We start from the raw sequence: 20,221 nt of genomic DNA on the forward strand, positions 1-20,221 counted from the left end.
TGAGGTGCTTATGGACCAAGAGGGCACTTCAGAAGGAAACGAGGAGGGTAAAAGAAGGCGTGAGTTTGCTGTAGCGACAAGGTGAAGGAGAACCCTAAGACGTTCTACAGATGTGCTAAGAGCAAAAGGATTTGCAAGGCACAGAATTGGTCCCCTGGAAGATGAGAATGGTAATGCGTGTGCGAGCCAAGAGAGACGGGGGAAATCGTAAATGCTTTCTTTGCATTTGTATTTTCTCGGGAGACAGAGACAGAGTCAACAGAAGTGAGGCAAAGCGGCATCGGCTTCGTGGACCCTGTACAGATTACAGAGGAGGAGGTGTTTGTTACCCTGAGGCAAATCAGGGTGGATAAATCCCCAGGGCCTGACAAGGTGTTCCCTCGGACCCTACAGGAGGCAACTGCAGAAATTGCCGGGATCCCAGCAGAAATATTTAAATCATCCTTTGAGACAGGTGAGGCACTGGAGGATTGGAGGACAGATAATGTTGTTCCACTGTTTAAGAAAGGCGCTAAAAATAAACCAGGACATTATAGGCTGGTGAGCCTGATGTCAGTCGTAGGAAAGTTATTGGAAGGTATTCCAAGGGACCGGGTATATGAGTACTTGGATAGACAGGGTCATAGTTGGGAGTTGAACATACTTTGTATTGAAAGGTCAGGCAGGAAATCTTGGGCTCTGTTGGTAAGAGATGGAATTACATCTTCAGAAAGAGGTGACATTGGGTCAGAAAATGCTGAATCTTTGTGGTTGGAGTTAAGAAACTGCAAGGGTTAAATACAAAACATTATGGGATTCATACGTAGGCCTCCAAAGAGTAGCCAAGATGTGGGGTTGAGATTGCGAAGGGAGCTGGAAAAGGCACGTAATAAGGGTAATGACACCATTGTAATGGGTGATCAATTTGCAGGGGGATTGGCAAAAACAGGTTGGCGTCGGATCGCAAGGGAGGGAATTTGCTGAATGCCTATGAGATGGCTTTTTAAAGCAGCTTGTGCTTGAGCCTGCTCGGGAAAGGCTGGATGTTGTGTGATAACCCAGATCATATTAGTCAGCCAAACATAAAGGAACGTTTAGGAGGCAGTGATCATAATATGATTGAATTCATACTGCAATTTGAGAGGGAGAAGCATAACTCACATGTATCAGTATCCCAATGGAATAAAGGGAATTACAGAGGCATGAGAGAGGAGCTTGCCCGGGTGGATTGGAGGAGAATACTGGTGGGGATTACAACAGAGCAGAGATACTGAAGTTTCTGAGAATAGTTCACAACACACAGGATAGATCTGTCCCACAGAGGAAGTTCTCAAAAGGCAGGGGTATGCAACCGTGGTTGACGAAGTAAGTTAAGGACTGCATTAAAGCCAAGGAAAGGGCATATAAGGTAGCAAAACTGAGTGGGAAACTGAACGACTGGGAAGCTTTTAAAATCCAACAAAAGGCAACTAAAAAGGCTATAAGGGAAAAGGTGAAATATGAGGGCAAACTAGCCGATAATATAAAGCTGAACAGTATAAGTTTTTTCAGTTATATAAAGAGTAAAAGGGAGGTGAGAGATCATTAAAAACCCCTCACACCCTCTCCATGAACTGTTTGTTCTTCTGCCATCAGGTAAACGTTACAGGAGCGCTCTAGAATTAATAAAATCCACCTCCAAAAATCTAAAAAAAGAGGGTGGCATGGCTTTACCTAACTTTCGCGTATATTACTGGGCAGCTAATATACGTTGTGCTGCCTTCTGGTCTTTCTTCCACGGCCAACCCGAGTGCCCTAACTGGGTGGCAATGGAGCTGAGCTCCACTAAAGAATTATCTATATCTGCACTCCCTAGCAGTCTGCCCAGATCAATAGCTAATCCTCTGGTTAGACACACTTTGCGTATATGGGCTCAGTTCAGGAAATGCTATGGTTTCCAGGGGTTTTCCATTTCTAGCCCTGTCGCACATAATCACCTTTTTTTACCTACCACGTTCAATTCAGCATTCCATGTTTGATACAGGAAGGGCATTAGACATTTTGAAGATCTCTTCATTGATAACCACTTCGCTTCTTTTCAACAGCTCTCTGTTAAGTTCAACCTGCCTAACGCTCACTTTTTCAGATATCTCCAAATCCGACACTTTACTGCTCCTTTAATTCCTAACTTTCCTGAAATGCCTGCGAAAAATGCTATGGACCTATTTCTCTCCATTAATCCACTAGGTAAAGGTTTAATTTCAATTATCCAAGATAAACTAGCAGCCTTACGACGGGCCCCTGTGGATAAAATTAAAATGGCCTGGGAGCAGGATTTAAATATCTCCTTATCCGAGGAGAGCTGGGACTCAGTTCTCAAATCGGTTAACTCAACCTCTCTTTGTGCTCGCCATTGTCTCTTACAGTTTAAGATTGTTCATAGAGCCCATATGTCTAAATCTAAACTATCTCGATTCTACCCTGGCATTAGTCCGTTCTGTGATAAATGCAAGAGGGGCGTGGCCTCTCTCATCCATATGTACTGGTTCTGTCCTAGTTTGGAGAAATTCTGGAAAGATGTCTTCACTACACAATCGGGTATTCTGAATCAGCACCTAGAACCTAACCCCTTAATTGCTCTGTTCGGTTTTTGGGGCGAGACAGATTTATGTCTGGGTCCGACCAAATGCCGAATACTATCCTTTGCCTCTCTCCTGGCGAGACGCTTGATCCTCCTTAGATGGAGAGATGTTGCCCCGCCCACTCTTGCGCAATGGCTTAACGACATTATGGCCTGCTTGGACCTCGAAAAAATTCATTATTCAGTTCTCAATTCGGATTTAAAGTTCCATAAGGTCTGGGGACCTTTTATCGAGTACTTTCATAACCTTCCTCTTGACTAGGGTTTTTTTCCTTCTCGGTCCCTTGCTTTCAGCTCCCTTTTTTTTTCTGGTAGTAGGCATTATTATCCTCTGTTGCTAAGTGTATTCACAGTCCGGGAGTTTGACTGTCCGGACTTATACTCTCTATATTGTGTGGTGGTTGGTCTGGAATTGTTGTTTTTTTTCTTGTGTTGTGGGGCTTGGGGAGGACACTAAGCTCACTTGTCTTTAATTTAGGTGCTTTTTTGTTAAATTCTCTTCCTTTGTAGCATATTGTTATTGTATGCTTAACCTTGCTCTGTATTAATGCTCCTCATTGGGATTTGGGGTTTTTAATTTTGTAAAATGTTTTGAAAAACTAATAAAAAAATTTAAAAAATAAAAAAAAACATTACAGGAGCATCAAAACTAAAACTCCAAGGCTACTAAACAGCTTCCTCCCACAGGCAGTCAGACTGCTAAATAGCTGCTCTACCTGACTCTGCTTTGGACACTTTTAACTTGCACTGGACACTTATAACTTGTTTTTAACCGACATGTGGCTGTTGTGTTTTACTATTTATTGTTATGTTTATTATTTAGTGTTGCGTTTGTTATGTTATGATTGCATTGCTCCCGGGAAACGCTGTCTCATTCTGCCCTGCAGAGCTGATGTACGGTTAGAATGACAATAAAGTTTTTGAATCCTGAATCTTGATTTGATATTAGACCACTGGAAAACGATGCTGGTGAGGTAGTAATGGGGGATGAAGACATGCTAGAGCAACTTAAGAAGTACTTGGCTTCAGTGTGCGGGTGAGGGACTGAAACTGTGGGTGGGTGGGGCAGGGAGGTATTTCCCTTCCCTCTGTCAGTACCGCTTTAAACCCCACCCCTCACCCCCAGGCCTTCCCCTGCCTGCCCGCCGCGTGTCGCTCTGAGGAGCCGCATCACAAACCGGGGCCCCCATGGTTGTCTCGGGGTTCCGGTCGCCATGGGGACCCTGGGTTCTACACCCGGGGGGGGGGGAGGGAAGGCAGCCCCGCGTCCACAGCATGAGGCTGACCGTCGGCCGCCGCGTGAAGAGACATGGCTTCGCCATCCTCTCCTCGGCCTCCTGCGTCCTGCAGACGGTCCTCCTCGGCCTCGACCTGGCCTCCCACTTCCTCCTTGAATCCGGCTCCAGGTCCACTTACCACTTCACCATCATCGTGCTGGTAAGTCACGGCGGCCCGGGAGGCCACTCCGCCCCTCGGAGCCTTGCTAGATCCCTTTACGGGGAATGCGGGATGGAATCTGGCCGAGCTTCTACCCACAGACACACAAAATGCTGGAGGAACTCGGCAGGCCGGGGCAGCATCTACGAACCCACACAGTTCACGAGAGAGACGCACAGAGGACACCGGAATTAAACCCCAAACGCCCTGACAACCATCGCGCCCGAGCACGGCGCAAAACGATACACTCCACCACGACAACTCTCTCAATTTCGAGGGTCAGAATCCAAGCCACACGTTGCAGCGGTGGTGACCGACCATTTATTTTCAATCGTCCACAGATAGAAAAGAAAGGGTTTTATTCGAGATTCATAAATATAAAGTTTGAGAAACTGTAAATTACACAAATTGCACTTTCTATAGAAACTCTTGAGATAAGTGTTACGTTCACGTCTTCTGATGGTGCCTCTCTCCTCCACACCACCAGCGAGTCGGGAGCACGCCTCAGGGTGTCGGGCAGGGATTGTGTGGGGGTGGTGGGGAGGGGGAGTGGGGACATTCACGTCTTCTGATGGTGTCTCTCCCCCCCACCCCCACCAGCGAGTCGGGAGCACGCCTCGGTGTCGGGCAGGGATTGTGTGGGGGTGGTGGGGAGGGGGAGTGGGGACGTTCACGTCTTCTGATGGTGTCTCTCCCCCCCACCCCCACCAGCGAGTCGGGAGCACGCCTCAGGGTGTCGGGCAGGGATTATATGGGGGAGGTGGGGAGGGATTGTGTGAGGGGGGAGTGGGGAGGTGGAGAGGGATTGTGTGGGGAGGGGGAGTGGGAAGGAGAGAAGGTTGTGAGGTGGGGAGTGGCTGTAACGGACTCCCTCCTTCCCGCACACGGCAGGTGTGGAGAGGGATTGTGTGGGGAGGGGAGAAGGTTGTGAGGTGGGGAGTGGGGAGTTGGGGAGGTTGTGAGGTGGGGAGGGGGAGTGGGAGTTGGGGAGGTTGTGAGGTGGGGAGTGGGGAGGGGGAGTGGGGAAGGTGAGAAGGTGTGAGGGGGGAGTGGGGAGGTGGGGAGGGATTGTGTGGGGAGGGGGAGTGGGGAGGGGAGAAGGTTGTGAGGTGGGGAGTGGGGAGGGGGGAGTGGGAGTTGGGGAGGTTGTGAGGTGGGGAGGGGGGAGGGGGAGTGGGAGTTGGGGAGGTTGTGAGGTGGGGAGGGGGGAGGGGGAGTGGGAAGGTGAGAAGGTGTGAGGGGGGAGTGGGGAGGTGGGGAGGGATTGTGTGGGGAGTGGGGAGGTTGTGAGGTGGGGAGGGGGAGTGGGGAGGTGAGAAGGTGTGAGGTGGGGAGTGGGGAGGGGGAGTGGGAGTGGGGAGGGGGAGTGGGAGTTGGGGAGGTTGTGAGGTGGGGAGGGGGGGAGTGGGGAGGGGGAGTGGGAGTTGGGGAGGTGAGAAGGTGTGAGGTGGGGAGTGGCTGTAACGGACTCCCTCCTTCCCGCACACGGCAGGTGTTGCACGTGACAAGTTTCCACTGGGCTCTCCTGGCCACCATGTCCTCCATGCTCCTCGGACGCCAGTCCCTGCAGGTCACCGCGTTGCTCATTGTCGGTGAGTGTGCGGGCAACGGGAGGGGCAAGTGGGACAGAGTCTGCGGGCGGGGGAGCGAGACAGAGGGGGGGAGGGGTATAGGGATAGGGGAGTGGGGAGGGGAGGGGGTAGAGGAAGGGAGTGGGAGGATAGGGTGGAGTGAGGGGTGGGATGGAGAATGGGGGTAGGGTGGAGGGGAGGGTGGAGAATGGGGGTAGGGTGGAGAGGTTGGAGGGGGGTGTGGGGTTTGGACAGGGTGAGGGTGGAGGGAGAGAGAAAGGAAGGAACGAGGCAGAGGAGATGAGATGGAGGGGAGAGGCCATCCCTCCCCCCCTTCACGCCGACTGACTCCGAGGACACCTGGGTGAATCCTCCACCTCAGCGCGGTCTGGCCAGTGAGCCTGTAGGGGTGGGTGCACGGGGCTCTCCCAGTGGGAGACCCTCTCACCGGAGGAGGACAACTGATCCCCTCCCCTGCCTGCAATGTGTCCACTCACCCCACTCTCTCTGTCCCCTTCCCTCCCCCACTCTCTCCCTCGAACCCTCTCTGCCACTCACCCGTCTCCTCCCTCATCGCTCTCCCTCCTCCTCCATCTCTCCCCCGCCCCACTGCTCATCCCTTTCCCTCTCTCTGCCCCCTCCCCTCTTCCCCGGTCTCTCCCCTCACCCGGCAGTGCTGAACATGAGCCTCTTCATCGCTCGGACCTGGTTCGAGTTGTTCATTGTGAAGTTTCGGGCGGAGAACTACTGACCCTGCTGACCCGCGACACCCTCCCGCTTCCCTGTTGTCTGGGACCTGGCAGACACCTGGAGCCCACCTCCGAATCGGCTCGGGGACTGTACCCCCCCCCCCCCCCCCCGCCGTGGGAAGGGTCACGGCGGTCGAAGTTCAGCAGGTGGAAATAAAGTGCGTTGTTTGTTACAGCTTCGTCTTCTCATTCAGAACACTTTCCCCGACTGCCGGCCGGGGAGGGGAGGGGACAGGAGTCCAGGAAATACTCCGAGACACCCGCTAGGACTCCCCGCATGCCAGGGAGGTCGGTCTATTCCACGAGGGGCGGCGTCGCGGAAAATCTCTTCCTCCCACGCACGCCAAGGGTGACAGTCTTCGCAACCGGGCCCATCCCGGAATCTCAGACCGCCTCGCTGGGAAGGGCACAATTCCGAGGGAGGGGCACCGTTTAACAGCTGGCTCGGAGGGAAATGAGTACGGGGGGGGGGGGGGGAGGGAGGCAGGGGAGAGAATTTTGGGTCCAGTTACCAGTGGAGCCAGAGAAGCAGAGTGGCTGGTGAGGAGCGCGGTCCCTCCCGCAGACTCCCATACGGACGCAGCTTGCTTCGAGGGCTCTACTCAGCCCCCACCTGGACGTGGGGGTTCTGCATGAGGTCCCAGCTGGGATCGTTCTCCACGGACGCGCGGCCGAGCCGCGACATCACCACCAGGAGCGTCAGGAAGGCCAGGACGCCCAACACCAGCACCAGCAGCAGGCGCTGCATCCGGGTCAGCGAGCGCCTCTTCGGTCCCGAGCCCGTCGCGTTCCTGCGAGAAGCAGAGGAGTGAGAGGTGTGGAGGCAGCTCCAGGGCGGAGGGAGCTTCACTCTGTCTGACCCCGGGAGTGTGTGATGGGACGGTGTGGAGGGAGCTTCACTCTGTGTCTGACCCTGGGAGTGTGTGATGGGACGGTGTGGAGGGAGCTTCACTCTGTGTCTGACCCCGGGAGTGTGTGATGGGACGGTGTGGAGGGAGTTTCACTCTGTGTCTGACCCCGGGAGTGTGTGATGGGAAAGTGTGGAGGGAGCTTCACTCTGTCTCTTACCCCGGGATGGTGTGGAGGGAGATTCACTCTGTGTCTGACCCCCGGATTGTGTGATGGGACGGTGTGGAGGGAGTTTCACTCTGTGTCTGACCCCGGGAGTGTGTGATGGGACGGTGTGGAGGGTCTGACCCCGGGAGTGTGCGATGGGACGGTGTGGAGGGAGATTCACACTGTGTCTGACACAGGGCGTGTGTGATGGGACTGTGTGGAGAGAGGGTCACTCTGTGTCTGTCCCAGGGAGTGTGTGATGCGACGGTGTGGAGGGAGATTCACTCTGTGTCTGACCCTGGGAGTGTGTGATGGGACGGTGTGGAGGGAGTTTCACTCTGTGTCTGACCCCAGGACTGTGTGATGGGACGGTGTGGAAGGTCTGACCCCGGGAGTGTGTGATGGGATGGTGTGGAGGGAGATTCACTCTGTGTCTGACCCCGGGAGTGTGTGATGGGATGGTGTGGAGGGAGCTTCACTCTGTGTCTGACCCCCTTTTTTAACAAAATCCTTTATTACAAATATCGGTGCTATACAATATATACAAAACAGTGGCGAACACAATTACTTCACTACAAATAGACAATACACCAGAATGTTCCCATCTCTATCCACGATGGCATTTACACCCCGCGGAGCCCAACGGTCTCGAAACTCCTCTAACGTCGCCGTGGACTGCGCGTGTTCTTTTTCAATATTTACTCGGGCACAAACATACCCTCTAAACATTGCCAGGCAGTCTGCCTAGGGAGATCCTCCCGCCACCCGTTTCCACGAGCCCTGAATGGCGGATTTTGCCAGCCCCAGGAGCAAGTTGACAAGGACATCCTCATCCCTCCATGCCCCCTTCCTTACTGGATGACCATATATAAACAGGGTGGGGCTAAAATGCAGCCAGAAGGCGAGAAGCAGCCCACGTAAATACGCAAAAAGGGGCTGCAGCCTCGCACACTCCATGTACGTGTGGTACACGGTCTCCTCCAGCCCGCAGAAGTGGCATGCGGGTGGGAGATCCGTGTACAAACTAAAGAACTTATTGCAGGGCACCGCTCTATGCAGCGCCCTCCAGCCGAGATCCCCCAGGTGCATGGGAAGAACCCCCTCGTAAAGGGACTTCCAGTGGGGACCCTCCTCACCTCCGGGTGGAAAGACCGACCGCCATGGCGTGTCGGGATGGTGGACAAGGGCAAGGAAGTGGAGGGTGTGGAGCAGCAGCCCGTACAAATACCTCCTACTTGCATCCCTGAATGGGACTGTGGGTATCGATGAGAGACGGCTCAAGTTGTGTGGACACGGCTCCCGGAGAAGATCGCGGGGCCTGGGCCCGACAAGCAGCTCGGCCTGAGTTGGTTCACACACCTGAGCCGCACCGACACCCACTGAGGTAGGACAAGGGTCGGCCAAGACCTCGCCCTCTGCCTGAGGAGGGGATTCCCGGCCTGAGGCGACCATGTTCCAGACTCTCAGTAGGTCCTGATCGAAGCCAGGCAGACTCCGCAAAGCAGTACGGCTGATGCCCGCCGGTGATAGCCGCATGTCTTCGTGAAGACAGCAGCCCCTCCGGAGGAAGAAAGTCGCCAACACATACCACCTGGGAGGGTGCTCGGCGTCCAGGAATCTCTGCAGAGTCCCTGAGGCGGAGAGCCGCCAGTCGCGTTCAAACGCACACCAGCGACTGTACGCCCTCTCCCACTGGGAGACTCTAGACCGCTGCAGAGACCCAGTGTTTCCCGTTGCCCCAGAAGAAGTCCACTAACTTCCTCTGCATTCTAGCAACAAACGGGGCAGGAGGGGCCAAGGTGACCATCCGATACCACAACATGGAGGCCACCAGCTGGTTTATGACCACCACCCTGCCTCGATAGGAAAGCACCCCGAGAAGGCCTGACCAGCGCCCCAGCCGGGCCATGACTTTCGTCTCCAGGTCCTGCCAGTTCGCCAGCCAGGTCTCCCCAGAAGGACTCAGGTAGACTCCCAGATAGAGGAGACGTCTAGTGCTCCACTCAAAAGCTCTCATCTCCTCCGGCAGGGAGTCCACCTGCCACTGACCCACTAAGAGTCCGGAACATTTCGCCCAGTTGATCCTAGCAGAGGATGCCAGCGAGAAAACTTCTTGGCATTCGCGCATCCTCCGCAGGTAATTGGGATCTGTCATCATGAGGAGTACATCATCGGCGTAGGCCGAGAGGACGACCTCCATGTCCGGTTCACGCAGAACCAGACCCGTCAGCCTTCGCCGTAGGAGGCTCAGGAATGGCTCGACACAGATCGCGTACAATTGACTGGACATGGGGCACCCCTGACATACTCCTCTCCTGAAGGGAATGGGCGCTGCCAGTTATCCATTGACCTTAACAAGGCACTCTGCGGCAGAGTATAGGAGCCGAACTTGGGCCACAAAATGTGGTCCGAGCCCAAAGGCCTGCAGAGTGCCCACCAGGAAACTGTGGTCTACCCGGTCAAACGCCTTCTCCTGGTCAAGAGAGAGAAACGCTGCCCGGGACCCAGTCTCCTGCTGCAGGTGGATCAGGTCCCGTACTAGGTGGACATTGTCCTGGATGGAGCGGCCCGGGACCGTGTAAGATTGGTCAGGGTGAATCACCTGTCTCAGTACTGAACCAAGACGGTTGGCCATTGCCCGGGCGAAGATCTTGTAGTCCGCGCACAAGAGGGAGACCGGGCGCCAGTTCTTTAGCAGGCGAAGGTCTCCCTTCTTGTGCAGTAGGACCACAACAGCTCTCCGCCATGAGAGGGGCATTTCCCCAGTGGCTAGGCTCTCCCCTAGAACAAGGCTGTAATCAACCCCCAGGACATCCCAAAAAGCCTGATAAAACTCTACACTCAGACCATCCAAGCCAGGGGACTTACCCCTCCGGAGTTGCCGAAGGGCAGTAGACAGCTCCTCCCGAGTCAGGGGAGCGTCCAGATGCGCTGCGTCTTCTGGGCTGACCTTTGGCAAATCTTCCCAGACCTCACTGCACGCCCCCACATTTGACGGATCTGGTGAGAATAAGGACCGATAGAAAGTGCGGACTTCTTTGATAATTTCGTCGGGATCCGTGATGGAGGAGCCATCAGCAGCCAGTAGCTCCACCAGCTGCTTTTGAACTCCCCGCCACTTCTCCAACGAGTAGAAGAAGGGTGAGCCGCGGTCCAAATCTTGCAGCATTTGGATCCGCGACCTCACATATGCACCTTGGGACTGCTGAAGCTGCAGATTCCTTTGTGCGTCCTTCTTCTCCTGGTATTCCTGCCACAACTGTTGGTCTCCACCGGTCAGACCAAGACAGGACTCTAGGTCAAGCAACGCTCTCTCAAGCCACTCAATCTCAGAGCCCCGCCTCTTTGTCGACCCCCTAGTGTACTCCCGACATAAAAACCGGATGTGGGCCTTGCCCACATCCCACCACAGCCATAGGGAGCTGAACTCTCTCCGTCTCTCTCTCCAGGTGGCCCAGAATGCTCAGAATGAATCCTGGAATCGGCTCTCCTCCAGCAGCCGGTTGTTAAAGTGCCAATACCCGGATCCCACCCGAGGGTGCAGAGGAGTAAATTCCATCCACACAAGGTGATGATCCGAGCACGACACCGGCCGCATGGAGGACGCCGACACGTGGGAGACATAAGCCCGAGAGATATACAGGCGGTCTATCCAGTAACCCCCCTCTCTAGATCTTCTGGACAGCTGGCGGAATCTTCACCAAGTCAAAGGAGCCGACTAGCTCCTTTAACTTTTTCGCCGATGCTGGGTCGCGTTGGAGACATTTGAAGTCTCCCACGAGGATGACGCAGTCCCCAGGATCGATGGAACTCAGCAAGGTGGACAGCTGACAGAATAGGCACGTCTGCAGCACCCCGCGCCTCGGAGCATACACGTTGATAAAATGCAACAGTACACCATCGAGGCGCACAGCCAGGTGGAGCAGACGGCCGGGCACAACATCTTGGACTCCTACGATTTCTGGCCGAAAGGTTGGGGCCAACAGGATCGCCACCCCCGCTAGAGTTGGAGCTAAGGTGACTCATGTAGACCCCGCCCTGCCACTCCAGGAGCCAAGCGGACTTGTCCCCCGGGGTGGTATGGGTTTCCTGCAGAAAACTCACCGCGTATCTCCCATCCCTGAGGACTGAGAGATTGTTATATCTGCGAAGAGAGCCCCTGCTACCATTTACATTAAAACTAGCTATGGTAAGTTTCATGTCGGGAGCACACTAGGCCTCAGCACCAGTACCTTTCCCACTGAGAGCGGTGGCGCCCTCAGCCGCACTATCCCGAAGAAAACCAAGAATATTCTTCGCTTTCCGGGCCCGACTGCTACCATCGCTACCCTGTGACCCACCATCTCCCGAAGGACCGAGGCTGCTTTTCACCCTGATGTCTCTCACCAGGTCATCCAGGAAGGATTTCAGCTGCCGTCTGTCATTCCCTGACACAGCATTCTTCCCTTTCCCCTTCCCCTTCCGTCCGAGGATGACTCGCAGGGACTTCACCAGCCTCGGCATGTTAGGCCAGCGAAGCGAGGCTAGTTTAGGCCGGTGCTTTGCACCCACAGAGGAGTGAATGAACTCTCTGATCTCCTCCACAGGTATCAATAGGGATTTTTCAGCAGGGGTGAGGATGTCCATTGTCTCGCTATCAATAGAATCTCCCTCCAACCCCTCACTGCAGACAGATTCCCCATCTTCCTCCTCATGTGGTGTATAAGGTGGCTGCACTTGTAACCCACACTGCGCAGCGGGTACTTCCCTCATACCTTCCCGCTCCACTGTCGCATCAGTCTTATCCACGGTTGCGACGATGGAGGGAAAATCTCCAGGGACTCCCTGCAGGCCATTAGTTGATGGGGTTGGCATGCAGGTTATATCACCTTACCCAGGAGACAGGCATGAAGGGGGCCCCAGCAGCTCTGGTCCAAGGGATTCACCGGCAGCCTGATGCTGACAGTGAGAGAGCTTGGTCTCCTCTCCGCTTGTACTATTTAATACACTTGCCTCCAGGGAGGCGCTTACTGCTAAGTCCTGGGTGGAGGGCTCCAGGTCTGTTTTAGTTGTGCAAACAGGCCTAGCACTAGTTTCCTGTACAACCACACCACCTACCACAGGACTGGTGGCTAGATCTGGGGATTCAGGGTTAGACACAACTTCCACCCGGATTCCCACCCCTTTCTGGGACTCCCCCGCATCTACATTCCCTGCCCTCTTGGAGGAACATTCCCTTCTCCTCTTCAAGCCGGAGGAGCACACAGGTGCGGGATTCACCGATGGAGCGTTACTCTCCGCTTCCAACACCCCGTCCGACTGTGCACTTCCCCGAGCTTCCCGCTCCACTTCAGGGCAAATGGGCGTGAGCTCTGCGGTCTCGGGGGCCGACTTCTTCATGTGTTTGGATTTCTTCCTCACTTTCCTTCTCCGCACAGGCTCCACCCCGTCCCTCGCCTGAACCTCCCTGCACGTAGCCTCAGGAACAGTCGCCTGAACCACAGGGGTAGGAGCAGAGACTGGAACTCCCCGAAGGTCTGCGACTCCCTGTAGACCGGTCCGGCATGTTGCTTCAATGTCCGAATCGAGAATGATACGGTGGTGGTGCTGCTTATAAAGTCCTGGAGCGAGTTGAGTAACTGGCCGGAAAAGTTTGTACTCGACAGTACCTTGCTGGCTCAGTGCCAGAAATTCCAACACCAGGAAAGGCTCCGTTAGTCCTGCAGAACTTCCAGGCTGTGAGAGGTCGCGACGTCTCAAACGATGCTTCGGCTCCTACACCGAACATGAGTCACGACGATAAAGATGGAAGGAGGTTGTCCCGATGTCAGTGGGGGAACAACCGCGTTTGTCTCCGGTTTTTGGAGCGACCCGGCTTCCTGGCGAGTTGCCAGCGGCCACAGCAGGGTGCTACGCAGTTCGTAGCCGTCAACAAACCCCCGTCCAAACTGGTAGAAAAACTCCAAACGAAGCTTCCACACTAAATCAGCCGCTCACTTAGATGTCCAAGAGACCTTTCAAACCAACTCCAAGTAACTCACGACCTTAATACAGCAGTTTTTCCTCGATTTCTCTCAGCGCAATCAGAACAGCTCCTCTCTGTGTCTGACCCTGGGAGTGTGTGATGGGACGGTGTGGAGGGAGTTTCACTCTGTGTCTGACCCTGCGAGTGTGTGATGGGACAGTGTAGAGGGAGTTTCACTCTGTGTCTGACCCTGCGAGAGTGTGATGGGACAGCGAAGAGGGAGCTTCACTCTGTGTCTGACCCTGGGAGTGTGTGATGGGACGGTGTAGAGGGAGTTTCACTCTGTGTCTGACCCCGGGAGTGTGTGATGGGACGGTGTGGAGGGAGATTCATTCTGTGTCTGACCCCGGGAGTGTGTGATGGGACGGTGTGGAGGGAGCTTCACTCTGTGTCTGACCCCGGGAGTGTGTGATGGGACGGTGAGGAGGGAGCTTCACTCTGTGTCTGACCCCGGGAGTGTGTGACGGGACGGTGAGGAGGGAGCTTCACTCTGTGTCTGACCCCGGGAGTGTGTGATGGGACGGTGTGGAGGGAGCTTCACTCTGTGTCTGACCCCGGGAGTGTGTGATGGGACGGTGTGGAGGGAGATTCACTCTGTGTCTGACCCCGGGAGTGTGTGATGGGACGGTGTGGAGGGAGTTTCACTCTGTGTCTGACCCCGGGAGTGTGTGATGGGATGGTGAACGGTGGCTGTGCCCTATCTCGAATCCCTGCCCTGCCCCCATCTTGGTACCTACCTGACCCACCGGGCAAACCAGGTGAGAGCCGGCCGCCTCCTGTACTTGTCGTCGTCGAAATCGAGCTGCATGGCGGTCGACCTCGCGGCGTCCTGTGCGATGGTATCGTACACCTTCCTGGGCGAGGCTACCTGGGCCGTCCCTGTGTCGGGGGTTGTGGGAAAGAAGACGGATGAGGAGATGATCGTTATGTAACCGCCACAGGTCGAGGGATCAGCAGAGTAGGTGAGAGCGATGGGCCGAATGGCCTACTTTTGCTCCTGTGTCTTGCAGACTGGTTATATGTGCCCTTTGTGATTTTACACACCTCCTTACGGTCACCCCCCAGTCTCTGACACTCCAAGTCCGATTTAAACTACGGTCCACAGTCCAATCCATACATCACAAAACTGCGGTACCATCCTCCAACAGCATCGGGAGGGGGAAGGGGAAGGGGGAGTCTTCTATGTTCTAAGGAATTAAGTTTCTGGTGGGTTTTTTTTATTGTTATTTGGGACAATTTTGAATCGGACCACCCTGCAGGTAATGAACGCTGAGCTGAACCAACTATGCCTGGACTCTTTCAGCCTTGTGTTTGATCATTTGTGTTTTCCGTTCATTCTCCTGTTGCCGTTTGTGTGATTTGTTTTCTTGCGCATGGGGGAGGGGGGGTTGGATGGTTTTCCTTCGTTCCGTGGCTGTCTGTGGGGAGGACGGATCTCAGGGCTGTATCCTGTATAGAGACTTTGATAATAAACGTACTTTGAATCTTTGAATTTTGAATTTAGGCAAGAAACCACAGTTGTTTTAGCACCGATGTGGCTTTGCCACCAGTAGAAATCACGGTTATTTCTAGTAACTGTAATGTGATATGAAAATATCTCAAAATATCATTTATTAGTTACTTTTACTGTCCATCACTTCTCGTTATTTCATGTTAATAGAGAAGTACATATATTACTATATCACAAATTGGTATTTTTATATATTTTGGTAACGGTATTACAATATATTATTTTTTGTAACTCTGTGTATTTTATTTTGCATATTTAAATACATTACCATCCATCGGCGACACTTATCAGGAGCGCTGCGTGCGCAGGGCCCTTAGTATTATCCAGGATCCCACCCGTTCATCCAGCATCCTCTCTGACTTTCTACCCTCAGGCAGGAGACTCCGATGCACAAAGACAGGAACGGTCAGGATGGGAAACAGTTTCTTCCCCCAGGCCGTCAGGCTTCTGAACTCTCTGCCGCATTGCATTCGGTGTCACTGGTTAATCTGTTCTGTACCCCACAGAATTTAATTTAGATAATGTAGATTTCATCCTTGCTTTCATACGTTATCGTGCATTACGCATACGACTGAGCTTTCCACCGTGTTTCAGACGAAACGTCTCATTTGACGGAACACGTATATAATTAAATGACAATAAATAACTTGAGCTGATTACTCCGAGAAGGGGTCCATAGGCTTCACTGGACTGCCAAACCGGACCACGGTATAAAAAATGTTAAATACCCCTACTCTTGTCGGTTATGCAAAGTACAGTTCTGGAAAGCTCCGGAAGTTTCTTTGTTCAGCATTATTTGAATAGGTGCTTTCTAACTGCTTAATTATTATCTATAAACTTAAATGAAATTTTTCTTCTCTGTGGGTATAAAAATAGCTGCTCTATACTAGGTTAGTCCTGACGAAGGGTCTCGGCCCGAAACGTCAACAGTGCTTCTCCCTGTAGATGCTGCCTGGCCTGCTGTGTTCCACCAGCATTTTGTGTGCGTTGTTGCTCTATACTAGGTGTCATCTTTGTTCCTTTGCCTCTCTCTTTGCTGAGTACATCTCCATCACTGTCAGTCCAATGTCTCTCTCTCTCTCTCTCTCATAACCGGAGCACCAGTCGTGAGCTGGGGAGCAGGGAAGGTTCAGGCATCAGAGGGAGCGGTCAGAGTCAGAGTGGTAGGGCTTTGGCTCATTCGGGCTTCAGCGAGTTAAGTGGGGAAGTGGATCTCATTTTTTTTTTGAGGAACAGAGAGCCAATAGTAGGGTTAGTGTTTTGCTCTGGGTGTCGGATGTGGGAATGCTGGGAAACTTCCAGTCTCCCAGATGGCCACATCTGCGCCAAGTGCACTGAGACGAGGATCCTGAGAGAGTGTGTTAGGGATCTGGAGCTGCGGCTCATTAAGAAGGCAGGTGCAACGGCCACATGCATTTCTAGAGGTATAGAATATCAGAACAGGGATGTGACGTTGTGGCTCTATAAGACACTCGTGAGACCACACTTGAAGTGTTGTGTGCTGTTTTGGGCTCCTTATTTTAGGATATACTGACATTGGAGAGGGTTCAGAGAAGATTCGCGAGAATGATTCCAGGAATGAAAGGGTTACCGTATGAGGAACGGCTGGCAGCTCTTGGCCTGTATTCCCTGGAGCTCAGGAGAATGAGGAGGGGATCTCATACAAACATTCCAAATGTTAAAAGGCCTGAACAGATTAGATATGGCGAAGTTATTTCCCATGGTAGGGTAGTCTAGGAGAAAAGGGCACGACTTCAGGATTGAAGGACATCTCTTTAGAACAGAGATGCGGAGAAATTACTTTAGTCAGAGGGTGGTAAATCTGTGGAATTTGTTGCCACGAGCGGCTGTGGAGGCCAAGTCATTGGGTGTATTTAAGGCAGAGATAGACAGGTTCTTGATTAACCAGGGCATCGAAGGGTATGGGGTGAAAGCAGGGGAGTGGGTTTGACTGGAAGAATTGGATCAGCCCATGTTTGAATGGCAGAGCAGACTCGACGGGCCGAATGGCCTACCTCTGCTCCTATTTCCTATGGTCCTTTATCTGAGTAGAGCCCTACCCCTGTCAGTCCAACGTTCCGCTGTTTTATCAGACGATTGTGAAGCATCAGGTTTTGTGCCTCTTTCCTGACTTCTGAAAGAACCTTGGATCAAGGATATTTGAACTCAACAGGAAAAGATCCTGAGCATTTTATCAGCAGTCCTCACTCGGGCGTCGGAGGGCCGGAGATTTGTGATTTTTTTCAAATTGAGATTGAGCGTGGCGTGATTCCTTCGGGTCCATGAGCTGCGCCGGACCACGATCCCCCGAATTAATCCTCATCACAGGACGATTTACAATGACCAATTACGGTACGTCTTTGGACTGTGGGAGGAAGCCTACGCGGTCACGGGGAGAGCGTACAGACGATGGTGGGAATCGAACCACCGATTATGCTACTGTGCTGACCAAGATGGGAGAGTGGGTGTGCGGGGATCAGTCCGTGCCCGGCTCTCTCAGACTCACCCACATTCACGGAGAACGACTCGCTGCTGGGCTCCACGTCCTGGGAACGCTGTGCCTTGCTTTCTCCGCCAGGATCGTCCACGTACTCCTGCAGGGAGGAGAAGCCGTCGGAGGGGAACGCCGGGGTCCTGGCTGGGTGCTCATCCACGCTTGGAACTGTGGGGGGGGGGGGGGGGGTGCGGAAACAGAGGACGGGGCGTCAACCTGGTGAGTGCAGGTGGAGCGGTTCTGGGCTCCTTGTCTTAGAAAAGACGTGCTAAAACTAGACAGGGTTCGAAGGAGGTTCACAAAAATAATTCCAGGACTGAAAGGTTTGTCGTTTGATGGCTCTGGGCCTGTATTCACTGGAATTCAGTAGAATGAGGGGGGATCTCATTGTAATCTATCAAATGGTGACAGGCCTTGATAGGGTGAATGTGGAGAGGATGTTTCCTGTGGTGGGAGAGTCTAGGGCCAGAGGACACAGATAGAGTGGATGTGGAGAGGATGTTTCCTATAGTGGGAGAGTCTAGGACCAGAGGACACAGATAGAGTGGATGTGGAGAGGATGTTTCCTATAGTGGGAGAGTCTAGGACCAGAGGACACAGATAAGAGTAGATGTGGAGAGGATGTTTCCTATAGTGGGGGAGTCTAGGACCACAGGACACAGATAGAGTGGATGTGGAGAGGATGTTTCCTATAGTGGGGGAGTCTAGGACCAGAGGACACGGATAGAGTGGATGTGGAGAGGATGTTTCCTATAGTGGGAGAGTCTAGGACCAGAGGACACAGATAGAGTGGATGTGGAGAGGATGTTTCCTATAGTGGGGGAGTCTAGGACCAGAGGACACAGATAGAGTGGATGTGGAGAGGATGTTTCCTATAGTGGGAGAGTCTAGGACCAGAGGACACGGATAGAGTGGATGTGGAGAGGATGTTTCCTATAGTGGGAGAGTCTAGGACCAGAGGACACAGATAGAGTGGATGTGGAGAGGATGTTTCCTATAGTGGGAGAGTCTAGGACCAGAGGACACAGATAGAGTGGATGTGGAGAGGATGTTTCCTATAGTGGGGGAGTCTAGGACCAGAGGGCACAGATAGAGTGGATGTGGAGAGGATGTTTCCTATAGTGGGAGAGTCTAGGACCAGAGGACACAGATAGAGTGGATGTGGAGAGGATGTTTCCTATAGTGGGGGAGTCTAGGACCAGAGGGCACAGATAGAGTGGATGTGGAGAGGATGGTTTCTGTGGTGGGAGAGTCTAGGACCAGAGGACACAGCCTCAGAATAGAGGGGCGTCCTTTCAGAATGGAGATAAAATGGAATTTCTTAAACCAGAGAGAGGTGAATCTGTGGAATTAATTGCCACAGATGGCAGTGAAAGCCAAGTCATTGGGTATATTTAAAGAAGAAGTTGATAGATTCTTGATTAGTCAGGGCATGAAGGGACGCAGGGAGAAGGCAGGAGATTGGGGCTGAGAGGATCAGCCATGATGAACTGGCGGAGCAGACTCGATGGGCCAAATGGCCTAATTCTGCTCCGAATCTTACGGTCTTATAGAATGAGAGGTGTGGGAGGTAACGGGATGGAGAGGGAATGGGTGGGGAAGATCGGGGAGTTGGGGAGAGGTAGATGTGGAGAGTAGGAAGGTAGAGGGGAGGGACAGGGGAGGGACAGGGAAGGGAGGGGGAGGGACGGGATGGGGACAGGGGAGGGGAAGGGAAGCGACATGGGAAAGGGGGGGAGAGACGGGGAAAAAGGAGGGGGAGAGAGGGGGTAGTTGAAGGGGTGGGGGAAGAGCAGACAGGGCATTGGAGGGAGGGGTGAGATGCCAGGGTGGTGCAGAGGGGCAGACAAACAGGAACATCCCACCACCACCCCCCCAAATGAGCACTGTGACAGAACAGCCCTCTGCCCACCCCGCACCCCCCCCACACCCCAACTCCCTCTCCCCCTCCCCTGCCCCTGTACTCACCAGAGAAACTGGACCAGTCAGTGGCGTCAAGCGACCCCTGTTCCCGTGACGTCTCCTCCTCTTCCACCTGCAGGGAGGGGCAAGGTGGTGGGTGGGGGGGGGAAAGAGACACAAAATGGGGCACCGTGAGTTTGAGGCATGAGGGCCGGTTCATGACCCTGTTCACAGGGTCCATGGCCTCCTCCTGCCATGACGAGGCCTCACTCAGGTTGGAAGAGCAACACGTTCTGTCTGGGTAGCCTCCAACTTGTTGGCATCAGCATCAATCTCTCAAACTTCCAGTATTTCCCCCTCCCCCTCTTCCTCATTTCTCCACTCCGGCCTCTTTCCCTCACCTACCTATCACCTCCTTCCTTTTCTCATGGTCCACTCTCCTCTCCTATCAGATTCCTCCTTCTTCAGCCCTTCAGGTCTTCTACCTATCACCTTCTAGCTTCTTACTTCATGCCCAATTCCCCCCACCTGGCTTCATCGATCATCTTCCTGCTTATTTATCCTGGCTCTTGCCCCCCTCCCCTTCCTCTCCACTCCAGACGAAGGGCCTCAACTGTTCAAGTTGCCGGACCTGCTGAGTTCCTGCAGCATTACCTGCGTGTTACTCACGTGGTGGGGAGTGTGGGGGTGTCACACACCGGGTGTGAGTTGAAGCACACACCCGCCTGGCCTCCCCGAGTCTGTGAGTTTGAGGCCACAGACAGGCTGTTCAGCCAAACCTACCTCAAGGACGTGTGCTTGGCCCACTGCTCTCCTCTCGCTACACCCACGACTGTGTGGCTAGGCCCAGCTCAAATGCCATCTATAAATTTGCTGATGACCCAACTATTGTCAGTGTT

The 20,221-nt window shown here is 53.5% G+C and overlaps 1 protein-coding gene across 1 annotated transcript in view; it reads right to left on the reverse strand.

Moving 5' to 3' along the window:
- Nucleotides 1-4,302: 4,302 nt before the first annotated feature.
- zfpl1 (zinc finger protein-like 1) overlaps nt 4,303-20,221 on the reverse strand; it is a 32,451-nt gene continuing 16,532 nt past the window's right edge. The window contains exons 4-7 of the mRNA XM_073031375.1: nt 19,389-19,455; nt 17,433-17,588; nt 14,154-14,295; nt 4,303-7,147 (exon numbers count right to left, since the gene is read on the reverse strand). Of these exons, the coding sequence (XP_072887476.1) occupies nt 6,955-7,147; nt 14,154-14,295; nt 17,433-17,588; nt 19,389-19,455 (558 nt within the window). The 3' untranslated portion in view covers nt 4,303-6,954. The remainder of the gene's footprint in view (nt 7,148-14,153; nt 14,296-17,432; nt 17,589-19,388; nt 19,456-20,221) is intronic.

Source organism: Hemitrygon akajei, chromosome 28 (genome assembly GCF_048418815.1).
Source record: "Hemitrygon akajei chromosome 28, sHemAka1.3, whole genome shotgun sequence".
NCBI lineage: Eukaryota > Metazoa > Chordata > Chondrichthyes > Myliobatiformes > Dasyatidae > Hemitrygon > Hemitrygon akajei.